This window comes from Pituophis catenifer, unplaced genomic scaffold, assembly GCF_029215685.1.
Source record: "Pituophis catenifer annectens isolate HBS135680 unplaced genomic scaffold, rPitCat1.0.hap2 SCAF_4, whole genome shotgun sequence".
NCBI lineage: Eukaryota > Metazoa > Chordata > Lepidosauria > Squamata > Colubridae > Pituophis > Pituophis catenifer.
In genome coordinates, this window is record NW_027256884.1 from 604,663 (window position 1) to 626,636 (window position 21,974).

Here is a 21,974-nt window from a genome sequence, read left to right on the forward strand (position 1 = left end):
CTCATTCAAACAAACATGTTTATTTTGAAAAACAAAATAAATATGACTTGTTTCCTATTTTTAAGAAATAAATGAATAAGTGTTACTAGTCTTCAAACTTGAAATTGCTTTTTCTTTTTTTAAAAAAACAGATTTAAAAATGCCTAAAAATGTTGGTACTGTCACCTTGATGTATGTAGTTTCCTCTCTGTTTTTGAGAGCATGTGCACCAAAGACAAATTCCTTGTGTGTCCAATCACACTTGGCCAATAAAGAATTGTATTGCATTGTATTGTATTTTGCTAAATAAATAAATACCTAAACAAATGCTATTAGCTTTGAGAGTACCAAAGGGGATCTTATTTGAAACACAGCTGGATTTCTGATTTTTCTTTAAGAAATGTCAGAAAGTCCAGTTGCCTTTAAAGTAAAAGCACATTTGGGGCAACCCTGCCGTCTGGGTGAATGAGAGACCCTCCATAGACATCAGCCTCATCCTTCCTTTTGATTTTGAGGCACCCCCTCCTCCAAATAGCAGCTGAAGGGAAGAGCAATGTTGGGGTACTCTGGGGACCCTGCAGGCATTTCGGGGTGCGAGGAAACGTCCCTCGTGGAGGGAATGCAAATAACTGCATTCCAAATAACTGCAGAGCGGCCTTGAAACCGTCGCCCATAGATCACTCTAACGTTCGCAAGTCTAGGGTCCCGCTCGCCACCCCGCCGGAAGTGGCTCCGCTCTCGGCGGATGTTTTTGTCCGTTTCGGCTTCCGTAGGCCGCCGGGGTTCTCCTTCCGCCTCGTCGGCGCTGCTGGCTGGCCGGGGCCGAGAATGGCGGCGGAGCGGCTGAGCTGGTGGGAGCGCCCCGAGCGGCCCTTGGCGCCTCTCAGCGAGCGGCAGCGGGACTCGGTGCTGGAACTGCGCGGGGCCTCGCCAGGGCTGCCCCTTCCGCCCGAGGTAGGCCGGCTGGTTGCCCGCGGCGCCGCGCAGAGATGGAATGTTGCCTCGGCTCCCGCTTCGTCCGGATCCTGAGGGAGGGAGGGAGGGAGGGAGGGCGGAGAAGCCAGCGCCGGAGGCCTTGTGCGAAGGGCGAGCTTGCCCTTGCAAGGGGCTAGGCAGGAGGAAAGGAGGCCACGCGGAAGCCCCTGGGAGGGTCTGTTGGTAGGGAAGCCCTGCGTCGCCAGTGGGAAGAGATGGGGAAGAGGCCCTTTGAGGGCGCCCTCCCCTCCCCTCCTCCCCCCCACCCCTTTTGCAAACCTGAACTTGGTGGTTTTCTTGCAGACTTTTCATTACCCAACTAGGTAACATCATCAGATAATGTCATCAAATGTCAGAAGTGCATCTCACTCACTGCGTCATGCGGGGGAATTCGCTGGAGAAAGCAATTATGTTTGGAGGAATTAGCGGTAAAAGGAAACCAGGCCTCCAAAGAAGACGGTGGCTGGACACCCTCAAAGCTGAGCATAAAAGAACTCAAAAGAAGCAGCACAAGATCAGAAGATGGCCAGAGAATCGCCAAGAGTCAGACACAACCGAATGGATACCATCGTCGTCTTCTTCTTCTTCATCATCATCATCGGTCTAGAAGGGATGGGGTTTGCTCTAGCAAAGCCTCCCAGCACTGATGATGCCCCCTAGTTGGGTCATAAAACATCTGCAAGAAAACCACCAGGCTGAGAGAGCTCCCAGGACCCCTCATTTCAACCCTGAGCTACAAAGATTCTCCTTTATTGGGTTGTAAACCTGATTCGTTTGTACTGTTTACACAATACGATTAGACATTATTTAAACATCCTATTATTTTGAAAGCTTAATGTACAGAAACTAGGGAAAGAAAAGTGAAAATTGTATCAATATTAGTTGGAATTTAGGATGTCAAGATTACATGAGTAAAATTATGCAGCTTGGCTTTTTTAACATGACCTGAATGTTAATTGCAATTTAATATTACAGTTTGGCTCTTGGACCCTGTGATTCTTATTGCTACTCAAGGATTGTGGTGGGTTTATCAGGGTCTGATTCTTCCTTGATATTTAAATATGACTCTATTTGAATGTGTATATTGTATATATACATATAGTGTTTAAAGACTTCGTTTCAATGTTTTATCACATAGCAACCAGACATGATTTACTTGTACAATACTGTCAACTGCCAGGAGTCTTATGGGCTTCACAGGATGGGAACTGATTTTTTTTTTTCTTTTTAACAGCTACCCATAGAAGATTTAAATAGCCTTGTCCAGCCATCGTTAACAGTCACGCTGACAGCCACATTGCCAGAGTCTACAGAGAACATTCTCTTGAAAGGATTCTCTTCTTTTGGTATGGAAAATGAAAGAATTGAAACGGCACAGCAGGTAAAAAGGAAACAAAGGAACTGCAAGCTCTTTCTGATTCTGGTAGAATACAAAAAATCACAGACTTGAGTGGTTGTGCAGAGATTCCGTTGCAAAAGGAAAAGGTGACTTGGATCACACAGGAAGAATTTGTGTCTGTCTTTGACTGGCCAGAACCAGGAAAAGACGCCTTTGATTTGAGGAGATTTGGATGGCTGCAGCAACAAGCAAATTTCCTTTTCAGATTCATATCCCCTGCGCAGCTCTAATTACTAATTTGGCCATTAGCTTTCCAATTCCAGTTGGGACTGAAATAAGCAATTCCTGGATGGCTGGTGCATTTTTGTCTTTTCTTTAGTTTGGGTCATTTTGAGGAGTCAGATGATCTGCTTTGCCCCCAGAACTCCAGAGTGGGCTTTCAAGTGACGTTGATGGAGTAAATTTCACTCCCTTTGGCTTGGGTGAAAATGGGAGGAAAAATGAATGATGGGATTTGGGAGGGAAGAATTGACAAGTTTATGCAAATAGTAATAATAATAGTAATAGTAGTTGAGAGCCAGTTTGATGATGTGATTAAGGCACCTGGCTACAAACTGGGAGAGTGTGAGTTCCTGTCTTGCTTTGGGCACAAAGCCAGCTAGTGACCTCCCATCAACCCCTGGAAGGAGGCAATGCCAAACCGCTTGTGGGAAACCTTGCCAACAAAAATGCAGGCCCTGACTCAAGAAGTAGATGCAATTGAATAGGAGGGGGGAAATGCAGCTCTCTTCCGATTTTGATTGACATTTGATAAATCCTTTCCTAAAATATTTCTTCAACTTGTTTAGGAATATAGCAAACAATAAAGAGAACAAAATTGTCTGCTTCTTCTGAATTAAGGGTGATTTTTAAGAGCCTTGTCCTTTCATTGGTCTAGTTCTTCTCCTGGTTTGATCAACTTCATACACAGATGGATCAAGATGAGGAGACCAAATACCGGTATGTATATATACTGTATTTTTTGGAATATAAGATGTACCTTAGTTTATGGGGAGGAAAATGGGGGGGGGGAATTCTGCCTACCAGGTCATCTGGTTAGTCCCAGCACATTAGTTCACTTGCTGGTTTTGAGGTTGGGGCTGTGCTTCCAAAGCACGGCTGATTGTCGGAGGGAGCAGCAATTAGAAAAGCAGGCAAAGCACAGAAGATTGCTTGGCTCGCATTGAGGCTGAAAAACAGCTTCAAAAGCACAGCTAAATCCTCGGAGGGAGCTCCTGTGACTAAAGCAGGCAAAGCGCAGAAGGGGTAAGAGAAGGCAGCAGCTGTTCTGGGTAGCCATTTTGGGCACCGCGCAGGGTTACATTCGGAGTATAGGACGCACCCAAATTTTCAGCCTCTTTTAGGAGGGAAAAAAGTGCGTCTTATACGCAGAAAAATACGGTATGTATTTTACTTCCCTTAATTGTAAGGTGAATATGTGCAGTATCCATCAATAATGACTAAAGCAGCTGATATGAGCTTTAATTCCTTCAATATCTTGTACACTTAGCATTGTTTTTTTTCCTTTGTTTTATGTATTCAACAAGATATTTGGAACTTTAAAGTCATTTTGTATATTCTGTTATTTCTCCAGTTTACACAGAGCTATTTTCTCTTGATTTTTTTAATGAACTTTTTCTCTTTTTTAACTGTCTCCCTCCCTAGTTTCCCTCCCTAGTTTCCCCAAATGAACCATGGTATACATAGAATTACCATACGTTATACTGCACACTGTAGCTATACAACAGGCAATCCAACATTTCGGCATTGTTTTATCAATTCTCCCATTGCTACTACAAACACTTAAAGGCACTGTGGTTTGTGTGTTTCTCCAAGGCTGGCCAGGGCAGCTTATTCTGGATTTGAAGAGCAGTGTGATGCCATACTGAATGATGTGAATTGTGCTCTTCAGCACCTTAAGTCACTGCAGGAACAATACCTCTTTGTCTCAACCAAAACAGGAACCCTGCACGAAGCCTGCGAGCAGCTGTTAAAAGAGCAGGTAACCTCAGGGTTGAATGGCAGAAGATAAGCTTAGACTTCTCATGTCCCAAGGCCACAAATGAAGGAATTGATGTTTTGGAGGAGTCTAGTATCACATTCCTTAGACCAGGTATTTTAATAAACTGTTACACAGAGAGTGGTCTACCACCATGAACAAATGCCTTAGAAGTAAGAGGAATTGTTATCATGGTTATCTTTTTAACCTGCCTTTTATATATAATTTAGATATAGTTATATATAAGTAAGGTGGCAAACATACCTGATATTTCTGCCTCCTATTTTTCCCACAATAATAACTCTGTGAGGTAGGTTGGGCTGAGTGAGAGGGACTGGCCCAAAGACACCCAGCTGCTTTCATGCCGAAGGGAAGCCTGGACCTCCCCATCTCCGGGTTTCTAGGTCAGCACTGGGATGCTGACACCAAACTGGAACTCATTGTAGTGCAACTTGCTACCTGGATCTGAATTATGAATTAAGAAATGATTGATTAACTTAGTTTTTTACAATAGTGTTATTCTCTTCTGTGTAACACTGTCATACCAAGTTTATATCCAAGTGAAATGTTGGGAACTATACTAAAATGCTAATATAAACGTAATAACTATAAATCTGTGCTTTTAAAGAGGCGATTCCATGTTGTATGTGATAACATGCTTTTAATTACCTAATAAATATTTCATTTCTTTTTAGTCAGAGCTCGTGGACCTGGCAGAAAATATCCATCAGAAACTGTCTTATTTCATTGAACTGGAAAATATTAATACAGTAGGTACAATTGTTTAACCTCTCCCCATTTCTAAAAAAACTCCCAGTCTCTGCATTTGAAGTCCTTTCTAAAAGCGTATAACGAAGGCTAATAACTAGTTCTCATTTAATCCTGGTTTACGGTTGAAATCTAGTAAACAAGTATACATAGAACTCATTAAAACTTTGTTTCAAATAAACTTGGGTAAGACTTTGCTCCTTGGAAGGTTTTAATTTTATCTTGAAAGACAACGAAAGAGGAAAAGCCTAAGATGCGTTAAAATGGAAGCACAAGACAATAGAGGGGAGAAGGTGGAGCATGTGCAAGTTATCTCATTGGAGGAGCACCCCTTCAGCTGCCCTTCAAGGTTCCCCTGGTGCTGAATGGGGGGGGGACTCACAACGGGCTTTGATAGTTGCAGCAGCCTTTGCAGTGTCCCTGGGGTCACCATTGGGGCCCTTGGCGGATAATCCAGAGTTACAGCGTCCTGCAGTGAGAGGATGGCCCTTCATGACCTTCACGAACAGCTTCTGACAAGTCAGCAGGGGAAACCGCCAGGAGGTGGCAGAGGGCAATCCGTCACCCGGGATGCCACAACCATGCAGGACCCGTCTGAGGACGGCAACGGAGACTGCCACCACTGCCTTTGCAAATCTCAGCCATGCGACTGCTGCGCTTTAGGGCAGTGGGTATCTCACCTACACCCACAGAGTCCCTCTGTTCTGGTCAGAGCATTTTTGTCTTCCCCTCCTAGAGATACCAGCTGGCATTCTTTCCAAGCCCCTTGAAGGGCTGTGGATCGTGGTTCCTAATTCTCTTACCTTGATGAGAGGTGGAAAAGTGTGATTAAAAACTGTCATTCCAAAGGGAATATTGAAAGTATTTAAAAAATGGTACAAAATAATGAGTATTTTCTTAAATGCTGGAAAGCGTATTATGTAATAATGGTATCAAAGCAAGATTTCTTCGGTTGTGCATTTTTATGGACTTCTATTCTTTGCTTTGCCTCCAATAAGAAATTGAATTCGCCTACACTGTCTGTTAGCAGTGAAAGTTTCATCCCGATGCTGAACAAACTGGACGACTGCATAGCCTACGTTTCCTCCCATGTAGGTATTGTTCATATCCTTCACCCTGCTTTAAAGGACATAACTGGCGGCTTCAGGGCACTCGCTCCATCGTTTCAATTTTTTGTTTATTTTTGCACAGACTTTGTGTAGAGAGTCACCTAGAGAGGGAGATGGGCAGTGTATAAATTTGATAAATAAAAATATTTCATTAATTTCTGTCTGGAGGATAGAGCAATATAATGGACGTGTGCCTTGCAGGCCAAAGATTATGTTCTTTTACTTTTTTTTAGTAGTTAGGTCAGGGGTGTCCGACCTTGGCAACTTTAAGACCTGTGGACTTCAACTCCTAGAATTCCCCACCAGCAGAGATGGGTTTCAGCAGGTTCTGACCAGTTCTGGAGAACTGGTAGCGGAAATTTTGAGTAGTTTGGAGAAGCAGCAAATACCACCTCTGACTGGCCCTACCCCCATCTATTCTCTGCTTCCCGAGTCCCAGCTGATCGGGAGGAAATGGGGATTTTGCAGTAACCTTCCCCTGGAGTGGGGAGGGAATGGAGATTTTACAGTATCCTTCCCCTGCCATATCCACCAAGCCACGCCCACCAAGCCACACCTACAGAACCGGTAGTAAAAAATTTTGAAACCCACCATTGCCATGCAGGCTGGGGAATTCTGGGAGTTGAAGTCCACAGGTCTTAAAGATGCCAAGGTTGGACACCCCTGACTTAGGTCTATAAATTTATTTATTTATTTATTTATTTATTTCTATACCGCCCTTCTCCCGAAGGACTTAGTAGTACAGCCTACTAAAAACAAAGACAGTCATCAGTTAAAAATAATTAAAATTATTACATAATTTCAGCTCAGATTTAAAACCCCAAAAATTTAAAACACCCAATTTAAAAATCATTGCATTGATAGCCCAGCTTGGTGGAACAGCAGGGTCTTGAGGGCACAGCGAAATACACGGAGGTCGGAGATCTTACGCATTTCCGGGGGCAGTTCATTCCACAGGGCAGGGGCTCCCACAGAGAAGCCCTCCCCCTGGGGGAGGGTGAATATGCCATTTTTGCTTGCTTTTAATTTGGTACAGAGGGAACTTTGACTATCTAGAATGTTTCTGCACATTCATTTTGAAGTATGAAATCCATCATTCCCTTTTTCATTATTTAACTTTTTTATTTATCGTTCTTGTTTAATATCCTTTCCTTCTTTTGCAGCCAAATTTTAGGGACTGCGCTGTGTATTTGGCAAAGTGCAACCAGTGTCTTTCTAAAGTGGTGCATCTTATAAAAGCATACACAGTGAACACCCTACAGAACCTCACGAATCAGTTAATGAAAAGGGTACGCTATCAACTCATGTACATTCAATAGTGTTAAATCTGTCTTCAAAGAGAATCGTCTGCAAAAATTTCCTTGGTGACACAAGATGGGCAACTTTTTTTGGCTTAAAATGGTGCATTTTTCTGTGGGATGAAATAAATACCTATCGTTGGTGTTCTCTGTTCACCCAGGACCCCTTTTTCATTTTGGTAGGATTCACATTCGGGGCAAAGAGATAGCAATAGCAACAGCACTTAGATGTATATACTGCTTCACAGTGCTTTACAGCCCTCTCTAAGCAGTTTACAGAATCAGCATATTGCCCCCAATAATCTGGGTAGAAAATTCAGAAAAGCCCAAAATAGATCAAACACTTTTTCACAGAACTCTGTATCCCTAGTTCGATCCTGTCCGGCTCAAAGTTGACTCAGCCTTCCGTCCCTCCGAGGTGAATAAAATGAGGACCCAGATTGTTGGGGCCAATAGGCTGACTCTCTGAACCGCTCAGAGAGGGCTGTGAAACGATATATAAGTGCTAAGGGCTATTGCTAGGGAAGTCTTCCTTCTATAACCAGTTTTTGCCCTCAGTTGTTCACTGCACTTTACTTTTTTGTTGTGCTAGTAGTTTGTCTTTCCAGGTATTGATTTTCTAGCAGATGCCTCTGTTCTAGAACCAGGGTTTACATTGGGTTTCTCCTCAGCACGTGCTTGTGATTCCCCTGGTCTCCTTCAGAGCCTGTCCTTAGGGGCTCCTGAATAGCATGGCCACCTCCCTTCATTGGAGACTTTTCAGGGACACTGTGATGTCACAGACGGGTGGCAGTGGCACTGTGAGGTCACGAGAGCATTATCAGTCTCCATTTGGCATTTCAAGGTTGGGCTTCAAAGGAGCAAGAGGTGCCTTAGGCTGCCTCCTCGTATTTTTTTTTTTTTAAAAATTTGATTTATATGCCGCCCTTCTCTGGAGACTCAGGGCGGCTTACAATGGGTTCAGCAATAGCCTTCATACTTTTGTATATTTTTATACAAAGTCAGCTTATTGCCCCCACAAACAGGGTCCTCATTTTACCCACCTTAGAAAAGATGGAAGGCTGAGTCAACCTTGAGCCTGGTGAGAATTGAACTCGCAGTAATTGTAATTTTGGGAAGAAGCTTTAGGCCTTCAGGTGGGTTGCTGCGGAATTGCCTAGTTGAGCTACCCGGGATCTCCAAGGAGTAATAATAGCTCCTTCCTGACACCCCCCCCCCCCAAAAAAAAAATATGATGACAGAGATAGAGTTTCTAAAAAGCTCTGCTCTAAAATTGGCCTCCAGAGTTATTTTCTACAATTGGAGGATTCAGGGTGAAGAAAATATATATATATAAGCTTTGGGATTCTCTCTGTCTTATATGGGTTGGTGTAAATGTCCTCCCTCCCACCCCCACCCCCACCCCACCCCCATTGTGCAATAACTCAGCGGGCAGATAACTCTCTGTTTCTTTTAGGATCCTTTGGTGGCTCCAAATTCAGACAATGCCTTTACCTTGTTTTATGTGAAGTTCAGAGCTGCTGCACCCAAAGTCAGGGTAGGTCGAACAGTGGAGAGTGATTGTCAGAAGGAATACAAAATTATTGCGAAAAGCTATTTACTGTATGCTCAAACAAAACTTACTTGTTTTGTTTATCTACGCCTCCCGGGAGACACTGAAGGTTGACAGAGGCACTTTGTGCTGACATCCACTTTCCGAAACTGGGTCTCTGGCCAAAGGGGAAGGCTGGGTGCCAAAATTGCTTCCATCCCATTAGAATACTAACCGGCATTCTAACCGAAGTAAAAGCTAGCTCTGCCAGCTGCACCAGCAGATGGTTCGTTTTGCATGGTCGTAGTTGACAGCCAATAAATCCTCTCTTTATAGACTTGAATCAAACTTTTCACTATCTCTTAGTCTCTGGAATTAGCTGCTTTACCTGATCATATTGGGATTTTCGATTTGGGATTTTCACTCCTGGGTCATGAAATTATACCAAACCCTTCACCTTTTAAAGCACTGGGAAGTTTGAATTAATAAGATTGCAGAGAAAAACTATTTACTCTAGAAGGACAGGAAGATGAGATTTTTCACATGGGAATTTCCTAAATATTTCTTCAGAAATGAGTCTCTTTTGGAGTGCAGAGAGGATTCTCGCTAATTGAACAGGATCAAAAGAAAACAGTTGAAATGGGAAAACTTTACTTGAGGGGTCATTTACCTTTTTTTTTCCTCCTTGTTTCCCTAGACACTTTTTGAACAAATCGAGCAACGATCTGAGAAAATGCCGGAGTACGTAGACTTATTAGCATTTTATATTAAAACGAATGCAAAATACTGTTCCGTGGATTGAGGCCCAAGAAGGTGCCATCTGATCCTCATTCACTCCTTGAGCACAGCAGGCCTGGTTGGGGAGACCCCCTCTGGCCCCAGGAGGTGATCCCTGGTTTTTCTTGGACCGAGAGGGCCTCATTTTGCCCCACCAGTTCAAATCACTACTTTATGGCCTTGCAAGTAACTGAAGTCAGATGAGGATAAAGTAAATATATGGTGAATGTTTAAGTCAATGACAAGCATGCAAGAGGCCACCTTGAGAGGAAGTTTGGGAATCAGCCTGCTTCTGTGCGCTTGGAATCCCCCGTGAACACCCTAATCTCTCCTTCAATCACTTTTAGTTTCTGGTCTCCCAATTATTCTCATTGCGCTTCTCAAAAATCTGGTCACATTTCTGTGGTTTTGTTTTTGAACCGTGTGGAGTACTAGGGATCCTTTAAATCCAGGATAATTTCAGTCCGTTGTAATTCCCTCCTCCTGTCCTGGAACCATAAAAAAAGAATGGCACACTGAAGATTTTCCCAAAAGTTGCTGAATTTTGCCTAAGCAGCACCGGGCCACTTTTTCTTTTCTTTTTTTATAAAAATACTTTTTATTACACAGTTTTACACTGCTAGAAGCCAGTGCAGACTGAAATCAGAAGAAAAAAGAATAGGAAAGAAGAAATACAAAGTGAAAAAAGAAAAAGAGAAAAAGAAAATGGAGAGAAAGGAAGAGAAATGGGGAAAAAAGAATAGAGAAGCGACCCCCAATCTTCCTTGAAACAAGTAGAGGCAGTTTAATGGTTCCTCATCCCCTATGAGATTACATGCATAGTTCTGATAATGTTCCCCCCCACATCCATTTACCAATCCAAAAATTGCCATTTCTGTCCAAATGTTGGCAAAAAGTCCATAAAGGCTTCTAGGATGTTAAAACTATTCCATATTTTAGCCACGACCAACAAAGCCAACTTTATATTTCTTTCTTTTGCTTCTAACAATGGAACGGAAGCAAGCAAGCTTTTGCTATTTTTTTAAGATGGTGGTTTGTGTGGTTTTCTGTGCTGGGGATGATTTTTACGTGACTGGGCAAGGCCACATCCTGTAAGTGGGTGAGGGCATAGATGGCTGTGTATTTCCAGGATGTGTTTTTTTTTTTTTTTTAATGAAGATCACTGAAAGGCCTTTAAAATTATTCCTAACCTTGGAAATGGCATGCTCCAGTCACTTCTTGGTGGTTGGCTACATAATTTCAGTCATGTGACTACAGGCCCCAAAAAGTCATTCACTTTTTACTGCTCATTCTTAGCAGAGAAGAGGCATATAAAATGTAATGAGTTAAGTACCTCTAAAATTTAGTTTCTCTCTGAAATCCATTATTTCTCTCTCTTTTTCCCTCTTTGTCTAGATACCGGCAACTATTAAATGAAATCCACCATTGTTACCTTAATCAGAGAGAACACTTATTGGGGCCTAGTATTACTAGCACTGTCACAGAATTAACTAATCGAAACAACAGAGATCATTGTGCTCTGGTAAAATCATATTTTTTGCTGTTTTATCTTTCTTTCTTTGTTTGCATTTTCATTTTTTAAAATGAACTGTTGGCTCCTTTTGAATTTAATAGAAAAATACTTTGCTCACATAGGTATGTTGTTTTTTTAGCTTTCAGTGAAATGTGTTTTTTTTTCCTCTCGGTTTTATTTATTTATTTATTTTATTTTATTTCTATACCGCCCTTCTCCTGCGGGACTCAGGGCGATGTACAGCCAGGATAAAACATAGCATATAAAATTTAAAAGCATTTTAAAAAACAATTAAATAATTTTGGCCCAAGTTTAAAACAACCCAATTAAAACCGAAATCAATTAAAAACTGAGAGGATGGGATCAAGCCAGCCCGGCTAGATGGAACAAGTGTGTCTTCAGGGCCCGACAAAAAGTCCGGAGGTCTGATATCATGCGTATCTCAGGGGGCAGGTCATTCCAGAGGGCAGGTGCTGCCACAGAGAAGGCTCTCCCCCTGGGGGTCGCCAGCCGGCACTGTCTGGCCGACGGCACCCTGAGGAGGCCCTTTCTGTGCGAGCGAACCGGTCGGTGGGAGGCTATTGGCGGCAGAAGGCGGTCTCGCAAATACCCTGGCCCTAAGCCATGGAGCGCTTTAAAGGTGGTCACCAACACCTTGAAGCGCACCCGGAAGACCACAGGAAGCCAGTGCAGCTCGCGCAGGAGAGGTGTTATATGTGAGCGCCCTGTCGCTCCCATAATCCCCCACGCGGCTGCATTCTTTACCAACTGCAGCCTCTGGGTGCACCCCAAGGGGAGCCCCATGTAGAGAGCAGTTTATCATGCAGCAAGCCTATTTTTTCTTAACAATTCCAAAAGAAATCAAAATTGCCTGGGGAACTTTGATTTTATTTGGCCAATTTGCTTATAGGCAGACGCCTTTTTAATTCACTGTGGTTTGAAAGATCCTAGAGAGAGATAGAATTATTTAATTAATGTGGGCTAAAACCTGAGTGGCGTGTGTTGAGTAACTGCATTTCCCAAGCTGAGATGTAGCTGTGATTTATATCTTGACTGAAACTGCAAGCAACGTTTCTTTTCATAGCATTGGGTGACAATCCAGTCCATAAATTTAAGGCTTGGAGAGTAGAAACGGAGAAGCCAGGGCTGAGCCAGCAATGTGACTATAGCGCTGCTCTGGTCCGATAGCTCAGGGATTTCTCACTGCCAAGTCAGGAATCCTTGATACCATTTCAGCATTAGGGGAACCGGTTCAGGGACTGTAACCAATATGTCTCAACCTAACCGCGCATCTATTTATGACTGACTTCAGGTACGGAGTGGCTGTGCCTTCATGGTTCATGTCTGCCAGGATGAACATCAGCTTTTTGACGAGTTCTTCACAAAACCAACACCCAAACTGGAGTAGGTGACCCATGTAGCATTTTCTTTTATTGTACGAAATCCTGCCAGTATGGTGGAGAGAAATGACCCATTTTATTCATCCACTTTCAGCTGGCTACATTAGGTTTCCTCTCTGGGTGGGTGGGAAGGGCTGGCTGTTTATTAACACTTCTGACCTTTTGGTGCGCGTGTTCTTCTCTTCTTCAGTGAGCTCCTGGAAAAGCTCTGCTTGTCTTTATACGACGTCTTCAGGCCACTGATCATCCACGTAATCCATTTGGAAACTCTCTCTGAACTCTGCGGGATCCTCAAAAATGAAATGTTAGAAGATCATGTGCAAAACAACAGTGAGTGTAAGAGAGAGGAACCAAACAATCAAAACGAGCAGATGTTTTAAACAGGACTGGACAGGGTGTCCACAGGCAGTCTTTGGCTTCTGGCTGATCACTTAGCAACTTTTCACAGTTACCATAGAAAACACACACACACACACACACACACACACACACACACACACACACAATTTTGAAACTGGGTTGTAAGTTTCAAAATTATACCCCTGCAGTTAGTCACCCTGACACAACTGACTGCAAGGACGTCGTATCACACACACACAGACACACGCACCACCAATCTTAACATTAGTAACTAACATTATTAGGTAAATGTATACAAATAAAATTGTCCTGCTTTTATTCTTGGAAGTCTCTCCATTCGATGCAGACAGAGGCAGTTTGTTGTTCCCCGGTTGGAAAATGAAACAGAATGGCAAGTAAAGAACATTTACAATAAGAGATTATTCCTAAATTCAGTTCAGGAACTTTTAGGGCAATATATCCGTTTTCATCCGCATAGAATCAGTGCAATGTTTCTCAGCCTTGGCAACTTTGAGGACTTCAACGCCCATAATTCCCCAGCCAGCATGAATTCCATGGCGGCTGGAGAATTCTGGGTCCTCGGGTTGCCAAGGCTGAGGAAGCACCAGTGTAGTGTGATTTGATGATAACTGGGAGAAAGTTGGAGAGAGTGAGAACTTTTAATTTTTTTCACAGTGAAACAGCTGGGTGCTTTCGCTGCTGGAGTGAAGCAGATGTTGGAGGACGTTCAAGAGCGGCTGGTTTACAGGACTCACATCTACATTCAGACGGACATTCTGGGCTATAAGCCTGCCCCCGGGGACCTGGCCTATCCTGCCAAGTTGGAGATGATGGAGGTGAGGGGGAGTGGGGTGTGGTTTGCAGAGGAAAACAAGGCACCATCTTGACAAAAGGATAATGAGCCTGGCGAACGCAGCTGGTACGTTCCTGCTTTCAAAGTGACGTTATAATGAGGCCTCAAACATTGCCATGCTGTCACTGGGCTTGGAGCATCGAACTAGATTGAGAAAATGGCACAAAGTTGTGTCCATGTGGACAACTAAACCTGTGTAAACACAGAGATAGCCCTCAACTTACAATTGACTCTGCAATTTCAGTCATAGGTCATTAAGCAAAATGCCCACTCGGGATTGGTGGCTTTCTTGTACACCAATATTGACGGATATTGAACAAAAATGGTATTCTCTAAATAAGATTCAGTATAATTTCAGTCAGTGGTTCTGCCACACCAGACGTTATTTTTGCAGAAAGATCTTTAACTCCAGAGAGTCATTCTGTATTGAGTGAGAACAACACGGAGAACAGAGAGAAAGAGCTGGGTTAAGATAATGATAAGAAGTAATAAAATAAGCAAACGTCTTTTATGGGCTCCTTCACAAAATGGGTTTTTCCTGGCAGCAAATTGCACAGAGCTTAAAAGAGGAAGAGAAGAAGTGGCCTGTTGAGGCTTCCTTGTCAGCTGCAAAGCAGGAAGAGCCAGACAGCTGCAGCGAGGTAAAACTTGGTATGTATGTGCAGTTGTGCAAAGTTGTGTCCTTGGAAAAAGTCTGCTGCTAATAATTGTATTAGGACACCCGATTCTCAGTGTCTAGAAAGCCCAGGAGGGAAACAAACACAAACCACTTCATTGGCTTGGCTGCATGGATCAGTCTCAAGTTTTCCTTTGAAAGATTAGACCAGTTGTTTTCTGGATGTTGTTTGGTTTAAAGCATAACGACCGATTCTTGCCTTGCCTTGAAAGAGCCTGGTGCTTCAGTCCAAAGGCATTGAAAATGCTCTTGAGATAAGAAGGAAAGGGCAAAAGCTTCCTTTTGCTCCTAGTACAGTAGATGATGTCCTAGGGTGCGATACGGAGATGATCCCTGACTATCGGAGGTTTCTTGAGCTTGGCACCTGGAGGTTGGCTGGCTGGCTGGCTGGGGGATTCCGGGAGTTGAAATCCACACATCTTCAAGTTGCTAAGCCTGTGAGAAGCACTGATCTAAACCATCCCACCACCTGCATTTGCAGATACGCTGGAACCTTGCAGTCCTAGAGCCCATAATGCGGTGTCCCCTGCGGATCTCCATGGGATGTGGTACCCTACTGTGAGGAGGACCCTGGTCTGTCTCTCCAAGCTTTACAGGTGCATTGATGTAAGCAGTTAACATTTCTTTTTCTTTTCTTTTCTATTACATGTGGAAGAACATAAGTCTTTTATGAACTTGCAATGTTGTTTCAGATTTATTGCCTGATAGGTTCGGGTAAATAAATTGCACTTAACCAGGTAATGTGAGGGTGCCAGCTGTATCGCCTGTGTCCGTTGTGAAAGGCTGCCTTTTTCCCCTTCTCCAGGGAACGGTCTTCCAAGGATTGTCGCAGGAGGCGCTATCAGCCTGCACACAGTCCTTGTTGGTGGCTGCAGATTCTATTGCTAAAAGCAAGGTCGGGTATAAGCACTGGTCAGAAGCGGGAGGAGAGGGGGAGCCATTGGCAGCTGGGTTCAAGTGGGGTGGGGGGGGGGGCAGAGGGGTTTGCTCTGATGAAACAGAGGCCGTGCAGGTGGCCTCCCGTGTCCTCAAAGCTGCTCCTGGCTTATTTTCATCAGTTACAGGCCAGTGCTCTGTGTCCACCTGCCTGGACATCTGATGTTGTTGTATTTTAGACTCAAATCGACGGACAGCTTTTTCTGATAAAGCACCTTTTGATCCTTCGTGAGCAAATTGCTCCCTTCCACACTGAATTCACAATTAAGGAAATCTCGCTGGACTTGAAGAAAACCAGAGGTATGGGATTGTGTGGAAGGCCCCCCAAATGCAGGAGGGGCGAGAAACCGTTCAGCCAGAGTTCTTCCTCCTCCTGATCAGTGTCAGCCCTCCTGGGGAACCAGGCAGGAAGCAGGACACAGAAGTTCCATTTGATTTGGATTCATAAAATAAATATTCATAAACATTCCTCTTTTCTCAGCTGCTGCCTTTAAAATCCTGAATCCCATGACCGTCCCCCAGTTCTTCAGGCTAAGTAGCAGCAATGCAATCATACAGTTCCTGCTGGAGGTGAAAGAATACTTACTACAAATGTCAGCATGCCTGGGAAAATCACTTTGGGGTGTGGCGAATTCTGAAGACCCCTCTGCCTTCCTCTTGTAGGGCACGCCAGAAATAAGAGAGCATTATATCGACTCTAAGAAGGACGTGGACCGACACCTGAAGCTGGCTTGCGAGCAGTTCATTCAGCAGCAGACTAAACAGCTGGTCGAACCCCTGCAGGAATTTCTGTCAAAAGTATTAAAGTACTAGAAATCCACTATTGTCAGCAGTTTGACCTATTTAGGCTTAAAATTTTGGTTTTTTATTTTGCTTTCTAAGAAAGAGAGTAGCTGTGAATGGGCAGATTCACTGCTGGAGCCCAGTTGAAGCGCTCCAGGGCTTAAGAAAGCTTTTGAGCCAACTGAAAGCCTCTCTCTGGGATATCGTATATCTATTTAACCCTCTTCTTCTCCTTCCTTCAGGTTTCAGCCTTGACCGCAGTGGCTTCTCAGAGGGGTCCTAAGTACAATCTCTCGCAGCAGCCTTGGGCCCAACCAGGTAGCTTTTTCCAACAGAGGAAAACTGCCATCTGCCCATGATTTTATTTTTAAGTAAGATCACTATTGCAGGTTTTATTCGGTAGCTACAACCTACAGGTTTGGGTTGCTCTCCAATCAGCTATAATCTGTTTTCGATTTATTTATGTAAAAATTATCATGAATAGAAGAAATGGATTTTGTATTTTAAAGTGGAACCCGTCTTTGAGATTGCCCAAAACTGTTGCAGAAGAAATTCTGTAGCCTGAGAGCCTTTGTGTTTGTTTTATTTACAGTGAAGATCAATGACTTGGTGTCGTCCACCTACAAGAGAATAAAAACAAAGCTGCCGCCAACCTTACAGAGTATGTCGCTTTATTTGTCCAATAAGGACACCGAATTCATCTTGTTCAAGCCCGTTAGGGTAGGTCTTTGGGAGCATCGGACGGGACTTGTAAATATGTACGTTACACATTTGCCTTTAGAGCTAACATGCGCGGAATTCCTGTTTTCCATTGTCATGCTCGCCATCCTTATTTTACTATAATTGTCACTGCCAGGGTTCTCAACCTTGGCAATTTTCAGACAGCCTGGCTGGGGAATTCTGGGAGTTGAAGTCCACGCGTCTGAAAATTGCCAAGGTTGGGAAACAGTGGTCCCTGCCATCTCTCTCCTGCTTCCTCCTTTTTCTCTCTATAGATCTCAAACAAATGGTCCAAATTGGCCCTTAAATCCCTGGGGCTGCCCGTGTGTATAAGAGAATGGAATAGTGCGACTTAAGTGCTTGTAAGATTTGTGTGGAGGACTGTTGCACAACTTTGGAGCTCAGTATTTGTGCACACATTGCTTTTAAGATAATGAAGTCACCAGTATTTTTTTTCTTTTCCATTAAGAACAATATCCAGCAAGTGTTTCAAAAGCTGCATGCCGTCTTAAAAGAGGAATTTAGCAATGAAGATCTCCAGATCATAGCTTGTCCATCAATGGAACAGGTTATCTTAACAGTTTATTTTCTTGTCTTTTTTAAAAAAAAAAAAACTTTAAAAAAACCCGATTTGTTCTTCATTTTGGGAGTAAATTTTTAGGTACAAAAATTTATGGGGAGACTGTAGAAAGGATGGACGGGGGACATAGGTAGTTTTAATTCCTGAAGAAGTGGCAAATGGACATCTGCCTTCTAAATCTTCAAGAAAGTTATTTGTGCTTCTAAAAAAAAAAACACCTTTGTCTTTCAGGTAAACCTCCTTTTGTCAGTAACAAAGTAATAACCTGGTAGCCAGACCGCACAACGCTGCTTCCTACCATCCATGATGGTCGGAGGCCACCAGTGTGGCTGCCCTTCGAATGGCTTTCTCATCGCTCGAAGGTGGTGAAGAGTTACTGTTGCTGTTCTGCAAATTCAGAAGCATTCCTGAAGATTGGTAAAAGCCGCCTCTTTCCCTGGGGGCAGCTACCATCATGAAAACAGCCCTCCTGCTTGATGGAATTCCTCTGCTTCATTTTGTATCCAGAGAAGAGCTACTTTTCCAAATTCCTTAAAATAATTTGGAACAACCCCCGTTTGGAGAATGGGTGCTTTTTATTCATAAACTGTACATCAGGACCACTTTGAAGTGTATCTACAAGCCTTCCCACAAAATTCTTAGTAATATTGCCAATAATGAGGACTATTGTTCATAGATGTCAACAAATCATCAGACTTCGTAGAGTGTCAGTGGTAATGGTGAATTTATGGAAGATGCCATGTAATCAGATGGTTGGATAGGTATAGCACTTAATGTAATCTACTTTGAGACATCAGTGGGGTTTTTTTCTCCATACTGACAAATGCTGTCATTGTTCTATTTTTATTCCTTGCAAATCGATTTCCTTGCCTTAAAATTATGTCTACAGGTTATGCGGAAAATATGGTGCAATGGTAATAAATTCCTGTTTAATAGGTTATGACTGAACTAAAATTAATATGTGGAAAATGTGATGTGGAAAGATTGGGAGAATGGAGTATGTAATTGAAGTGTAAAGCTGCAAGATCTAGTGCAAAAATAGAAGCAAACACTTATTTTTTTCCATAATTAAATCTTTACTTGAATTAGAGCAGTGTGTTTGTTACTGTGAAGTTACAAAAAGACATGCCTTTTCTATAAATTGATTGTTGTGCATTTCTGCCAGGCATGGAGAAGTTGTGAAGTTAGTATTTTACATCTAGTATATAGTGTATCATAAATAAGATAAAAAAAATTATATTGTTCAGGGAACCCAGATAATTTTTAAATGAGGTCTGTTTAAAATATTGGTATTTAGAAAATAAAATACTAAAAGTTTTGCAGAATCCAAATCCAGACTTTGTTCTGAATTGCTCTGTTTAATATTAGACTCAAACTGTTTTAAAAATCTTGTATTTCAATTCTTTATGGAGATAAATTAATTTTAAAGAACTGAAATCAATGTTTGTAAGCATTAGAAAATAAGTGGCATCAGATTTTATTCTAATCCACATATTGGTATCCTAGTTAAGTGAAAAACACATATGTAAAATAATCAGCTGTGAATTTTGAGTACAGAGATTTTCAATCGAATAGAATGTGAATAAGTATATTGTATTTTAAAGAAGTTGGAAGTGGGTAATTTAAATGCTTTACTTTCTAAAACAGAAGTATCTTCTATTACAAACATTATTTTATTATTCAGTGACTTTTCAAATCACAGAATAAATATAACCTGTACAGATAGTCAGCTAAATAAACAGTGTATATAATTTTTCTAATCTTTCCGTGTGATCTTGTTCTTATTTAATAAAAATAAAAGGTTTGCTTTGTTATTCTAGGAGGGTTTTGTTTTATCCAGTATTCTTCAGGAAACTCTACCTTGTTAAAGCCTCTAAGATCTTAATTGCAAATGCAGAAATATTCTCCAGAGGATAGATGTCTCCGTTAAAACTTCTCTTTAGGTCCTTTGGAAAGCACGTGCTGTAGGCTTAACTGGTCTAAAGAAAAAAAAAAACCTTCAAGTTTTATATTGAAAAAAAATTACATGGTAATTTTATGTGCATGTAGTTAAAGAGATTAAAAACAAGACACAGAAGAGATACAAAAGGTTGCCAGAACATCTCAGAAGTGTTGCCTTTTAAAGAGATTTAGGTGGTAAATATAGTTGAGCCCTTCAAGAAGAGGATAAATTCAAATAAATCTGCAGCCAAGATCTGTTTACTATGTATGTATGCATGCATGCATGCATGCATGTATGATGCCTTGTTGGCTCCTGGCAATTGCCTGGATTCATCCTCGCCCTGAAGTTTTCTTGGCAAAATGTGTGTGTGTGTGTCTACTTCACCAGTGTCTCACTGTTGAGAGACCAAGCTAACCTGCTCATCAGCTGCACACCCAAAAATGTGATGCTAGTAACCATCTCCACAGCTGACCTAAAATTCAACTCACATCATAAATTAATAAGTTTGAATAACACCCTGATCTAATCGGAGGCAGTTTATTTATTTTTAATAAAGTCTACAATCCTTCCTAAGGAAATAAAGGCAAAATCAGATAGCAAGAGGCCAAGATGTTTTCCCAGGTCTTGAGAATACTTGGGGTAGCAAGATCTCTTGTAAGCAATGAAGCAACATGTTAGCATCCTCAAACCACCTTCTTGAAAAAAACCCTCCCTAAAACCAGTTTGCAAACCACGTTGGGGCCCCACCTGAAATGGCTGGGATCAGAGGGCAGTTCCTAACCACCGGAAAGAAGCCGTCAAAGGTCAGCCTGGAAAAAGACGCCATCCGGCCATGGTGTCCAACGCTCCGGGTGGGATGTCTGCGGTTCAAAGCTCACCCTCTGCCAACAGCAGCCAATTTACTTAGCATTAGGGCTCTCGATTGCTATGGAAACCCTCTCGAGAGCTCCTGAAGTTGACCTGGATACGCGTGGAGGAAAGCAAAGGAAAGCTGCAGAACTCAATCTAAAAAAGGGGGAAAGACTCCAGAGCGGTGGAATCTCAACTGACCTTGCAAGACAAGCCCTTAAGAAAGCCTCCGAGCTGACCCCATTCTCTGAAAGCCACCCAGAGCTGCAGAAATATTTTAGCACAAACCAAAGCAGCATCTTTTCTTAAAACTGATGTAGAAACTCAAGGTAACTGTACACGTCCAGAAGCTTCAGCAACTACCCCAAATCTGACATACAGATAGTCCTCGTTTAGTGAACACAATGGGGACTAGCAGTACAAGTTGTTAAATGAAGCCGTCGCAAAGACTCCGGTCTTTCAGTCAACTGTAGGTGTATCCAACCAGAGGCAGAGGAAACAATACCTGTATGAAGCTGGAGACTGGACTGCACAATGAGGCCAGGTCTCTGGGATGAACCCACCTCCTGCCTAGGAAGGAGACTGGTTTGCAAGCCTACACTGGGCCAGAGGCCCCTTTCCGAGTCAGCCACAAAGCCCTGTGTCTCTCTTCACGAGAAGGTCCCGATTATGCCATCCTAAGCCATTCCTGATTAAACCCTCCCACCGTAGAGCTGAAATCTCCCAACACAATGAGCATAGGATAACGCAACAGCCCTGCTGAGACCTTCATACCGAAGGGCAATTAGGACTTTAGTATTTGTAATGGAGACCCGTTAGGGTGACTGAAATACAAGATATCAAGGATGTTGAAGGATACTGTTGGTTCCAAAGGTAGAGAAGGAATGGAGGAGGAGGAGGAAGAGGAGGAAGACAACCAGAAAAAGCTACAGGCAGTTCTGTTCATTAAAAACACCCATTCAGAAATCTAAAATGACCTTGGGAAGTTTGCAAGCAGGGTCTTTCTGGGGAAATTCCCAGTTGTCTTAGGGATAAACTTTGTCAGGGGATACAGGAAGACACAGGAGGATCCGTGGTCCTTGACTCTGTGCTTTTCACCTAGCCCAGGTGTCTCCAAGCGAGCAAAGTAATAGAAAAGGGTACAAGGGCCAGGTCACCAAGGATGCATGGAGACACCCAAGAACTGCAGATCTGGTGACAGAAAATAAAAACTCAGAATGAATTGAGGACGGGAAGCAAAGGATGCCAGGAACGTCACTCAGAGTGCCTGGACACGTTCAGAAGGAAGACAGTTAAGTCTACCAACCGCTCGATAGAGAAAGCAATCATGCAAAGGGCTCTCAAGGCAGAGACAGCGCTTCCACAGTTTTGCTCTGCTTCCATCTTCTCTGACAAGCCCCCATGTGTTCCCCCAGGTGACGGCAAAAAGCAGGACGAAGGGGCCAGAATGAAGGAGGAGGCCGAGAGAAAGATGCTTGGGGAAACTCTCTCCGAATTAAGTGAGTTGCATCCTAGGATGCCGAAGGATCCTGCTGCTGCTCTGATTCG

The 21,974-nt window shown here is 42.9% G+C and overlaps 1 protein-coding gene across 3 annotated transcripts; it reads left to right on the forward strand.

Annotated features, from left to right (window-relative positions):
- Positions 1–807: 807 nt before the first annotated feature.
- COG3 (component of oligomeric golgi complex 3) lies at positions 808–19,395 on the forward strand. 3 transcript variants are annotated; one of them, XM_070943207.1, is made up of 23 exons: positions 808–933; positions 2,189–2,335; positions 3,231–3,292; positions 4,169–4,334; positions 5,027–5,101; positions 6,098–6,190; positions 7,372–7,497; positions 8,963–9,043; positions 9,735–9,778; positions 11,210–11,336; positions 12,640–12,731; positions 12,918–13,063; positions 13,763–13,923; positions 14,486–14,591; positions 15,098–15,222; positions 15,422–15,511; positions 15,732–15,852; positions 16,034–16,122; positions 16,216–16,350; positions 16,578–16,653; positions 16,928–17,055; positions 17,525–17,623; positions 17,867–19,395. In XM_070943207.1, exons 1-23 carry the CDS (start codon positions 808–810, stop codon positions 17,894–17,896), a joined length of 2,445 nt encoding a protein of 814 aa, XP_070799308.1. In that variant the 3' UTR covers positions 17,897–19,395. The 3 variants fall into 3 exon arrangements, 2 of the variants coding, with proteins under 2 accessions (XP_070799308.1, XP_070799309.1); XM_070943208.1 differs by having other exon boundaries at positions 12,918–13,057; XR_011600368.1 differs by lacking the exons at positions 17,525–17,623; positions 17,867–19,395 and having other exon boundaries at positions 16,216–16,358; positions 16,928–17,014.
- The last annotated feature ends 2,579 nt before the right edge of the window (positions 19,396–21,974 follow it).

What these genes read in the sequence shown, in the direction of transcription:
- COG3 (XM_070943207.1), top strand. Translation starts at nt 808, where the DNA reads ATGGCGGCGGAGCGGCTGAGCTGGTGGGAGCGCCCCGAGCGGCCCTTG. An exon ending in TGTGCAAAACAACAGTGAGT is followed by an intron (nt 13,064 to 13,762) that starts GTAAGAGAGAGG and finishes TTTTTTTCACAG; the next exon opens with TGAAACAGCTGGGTGCTTTC. An exon ending in GGACTTGAAGAAAACCAGAG is followed by an intron (nt 15,853 to 16,033) that starts GTATGGGATTGT and finishes CTCTTTTCTCAG; the next exon opens with CTGCTGCCTTTAAAATCCTG.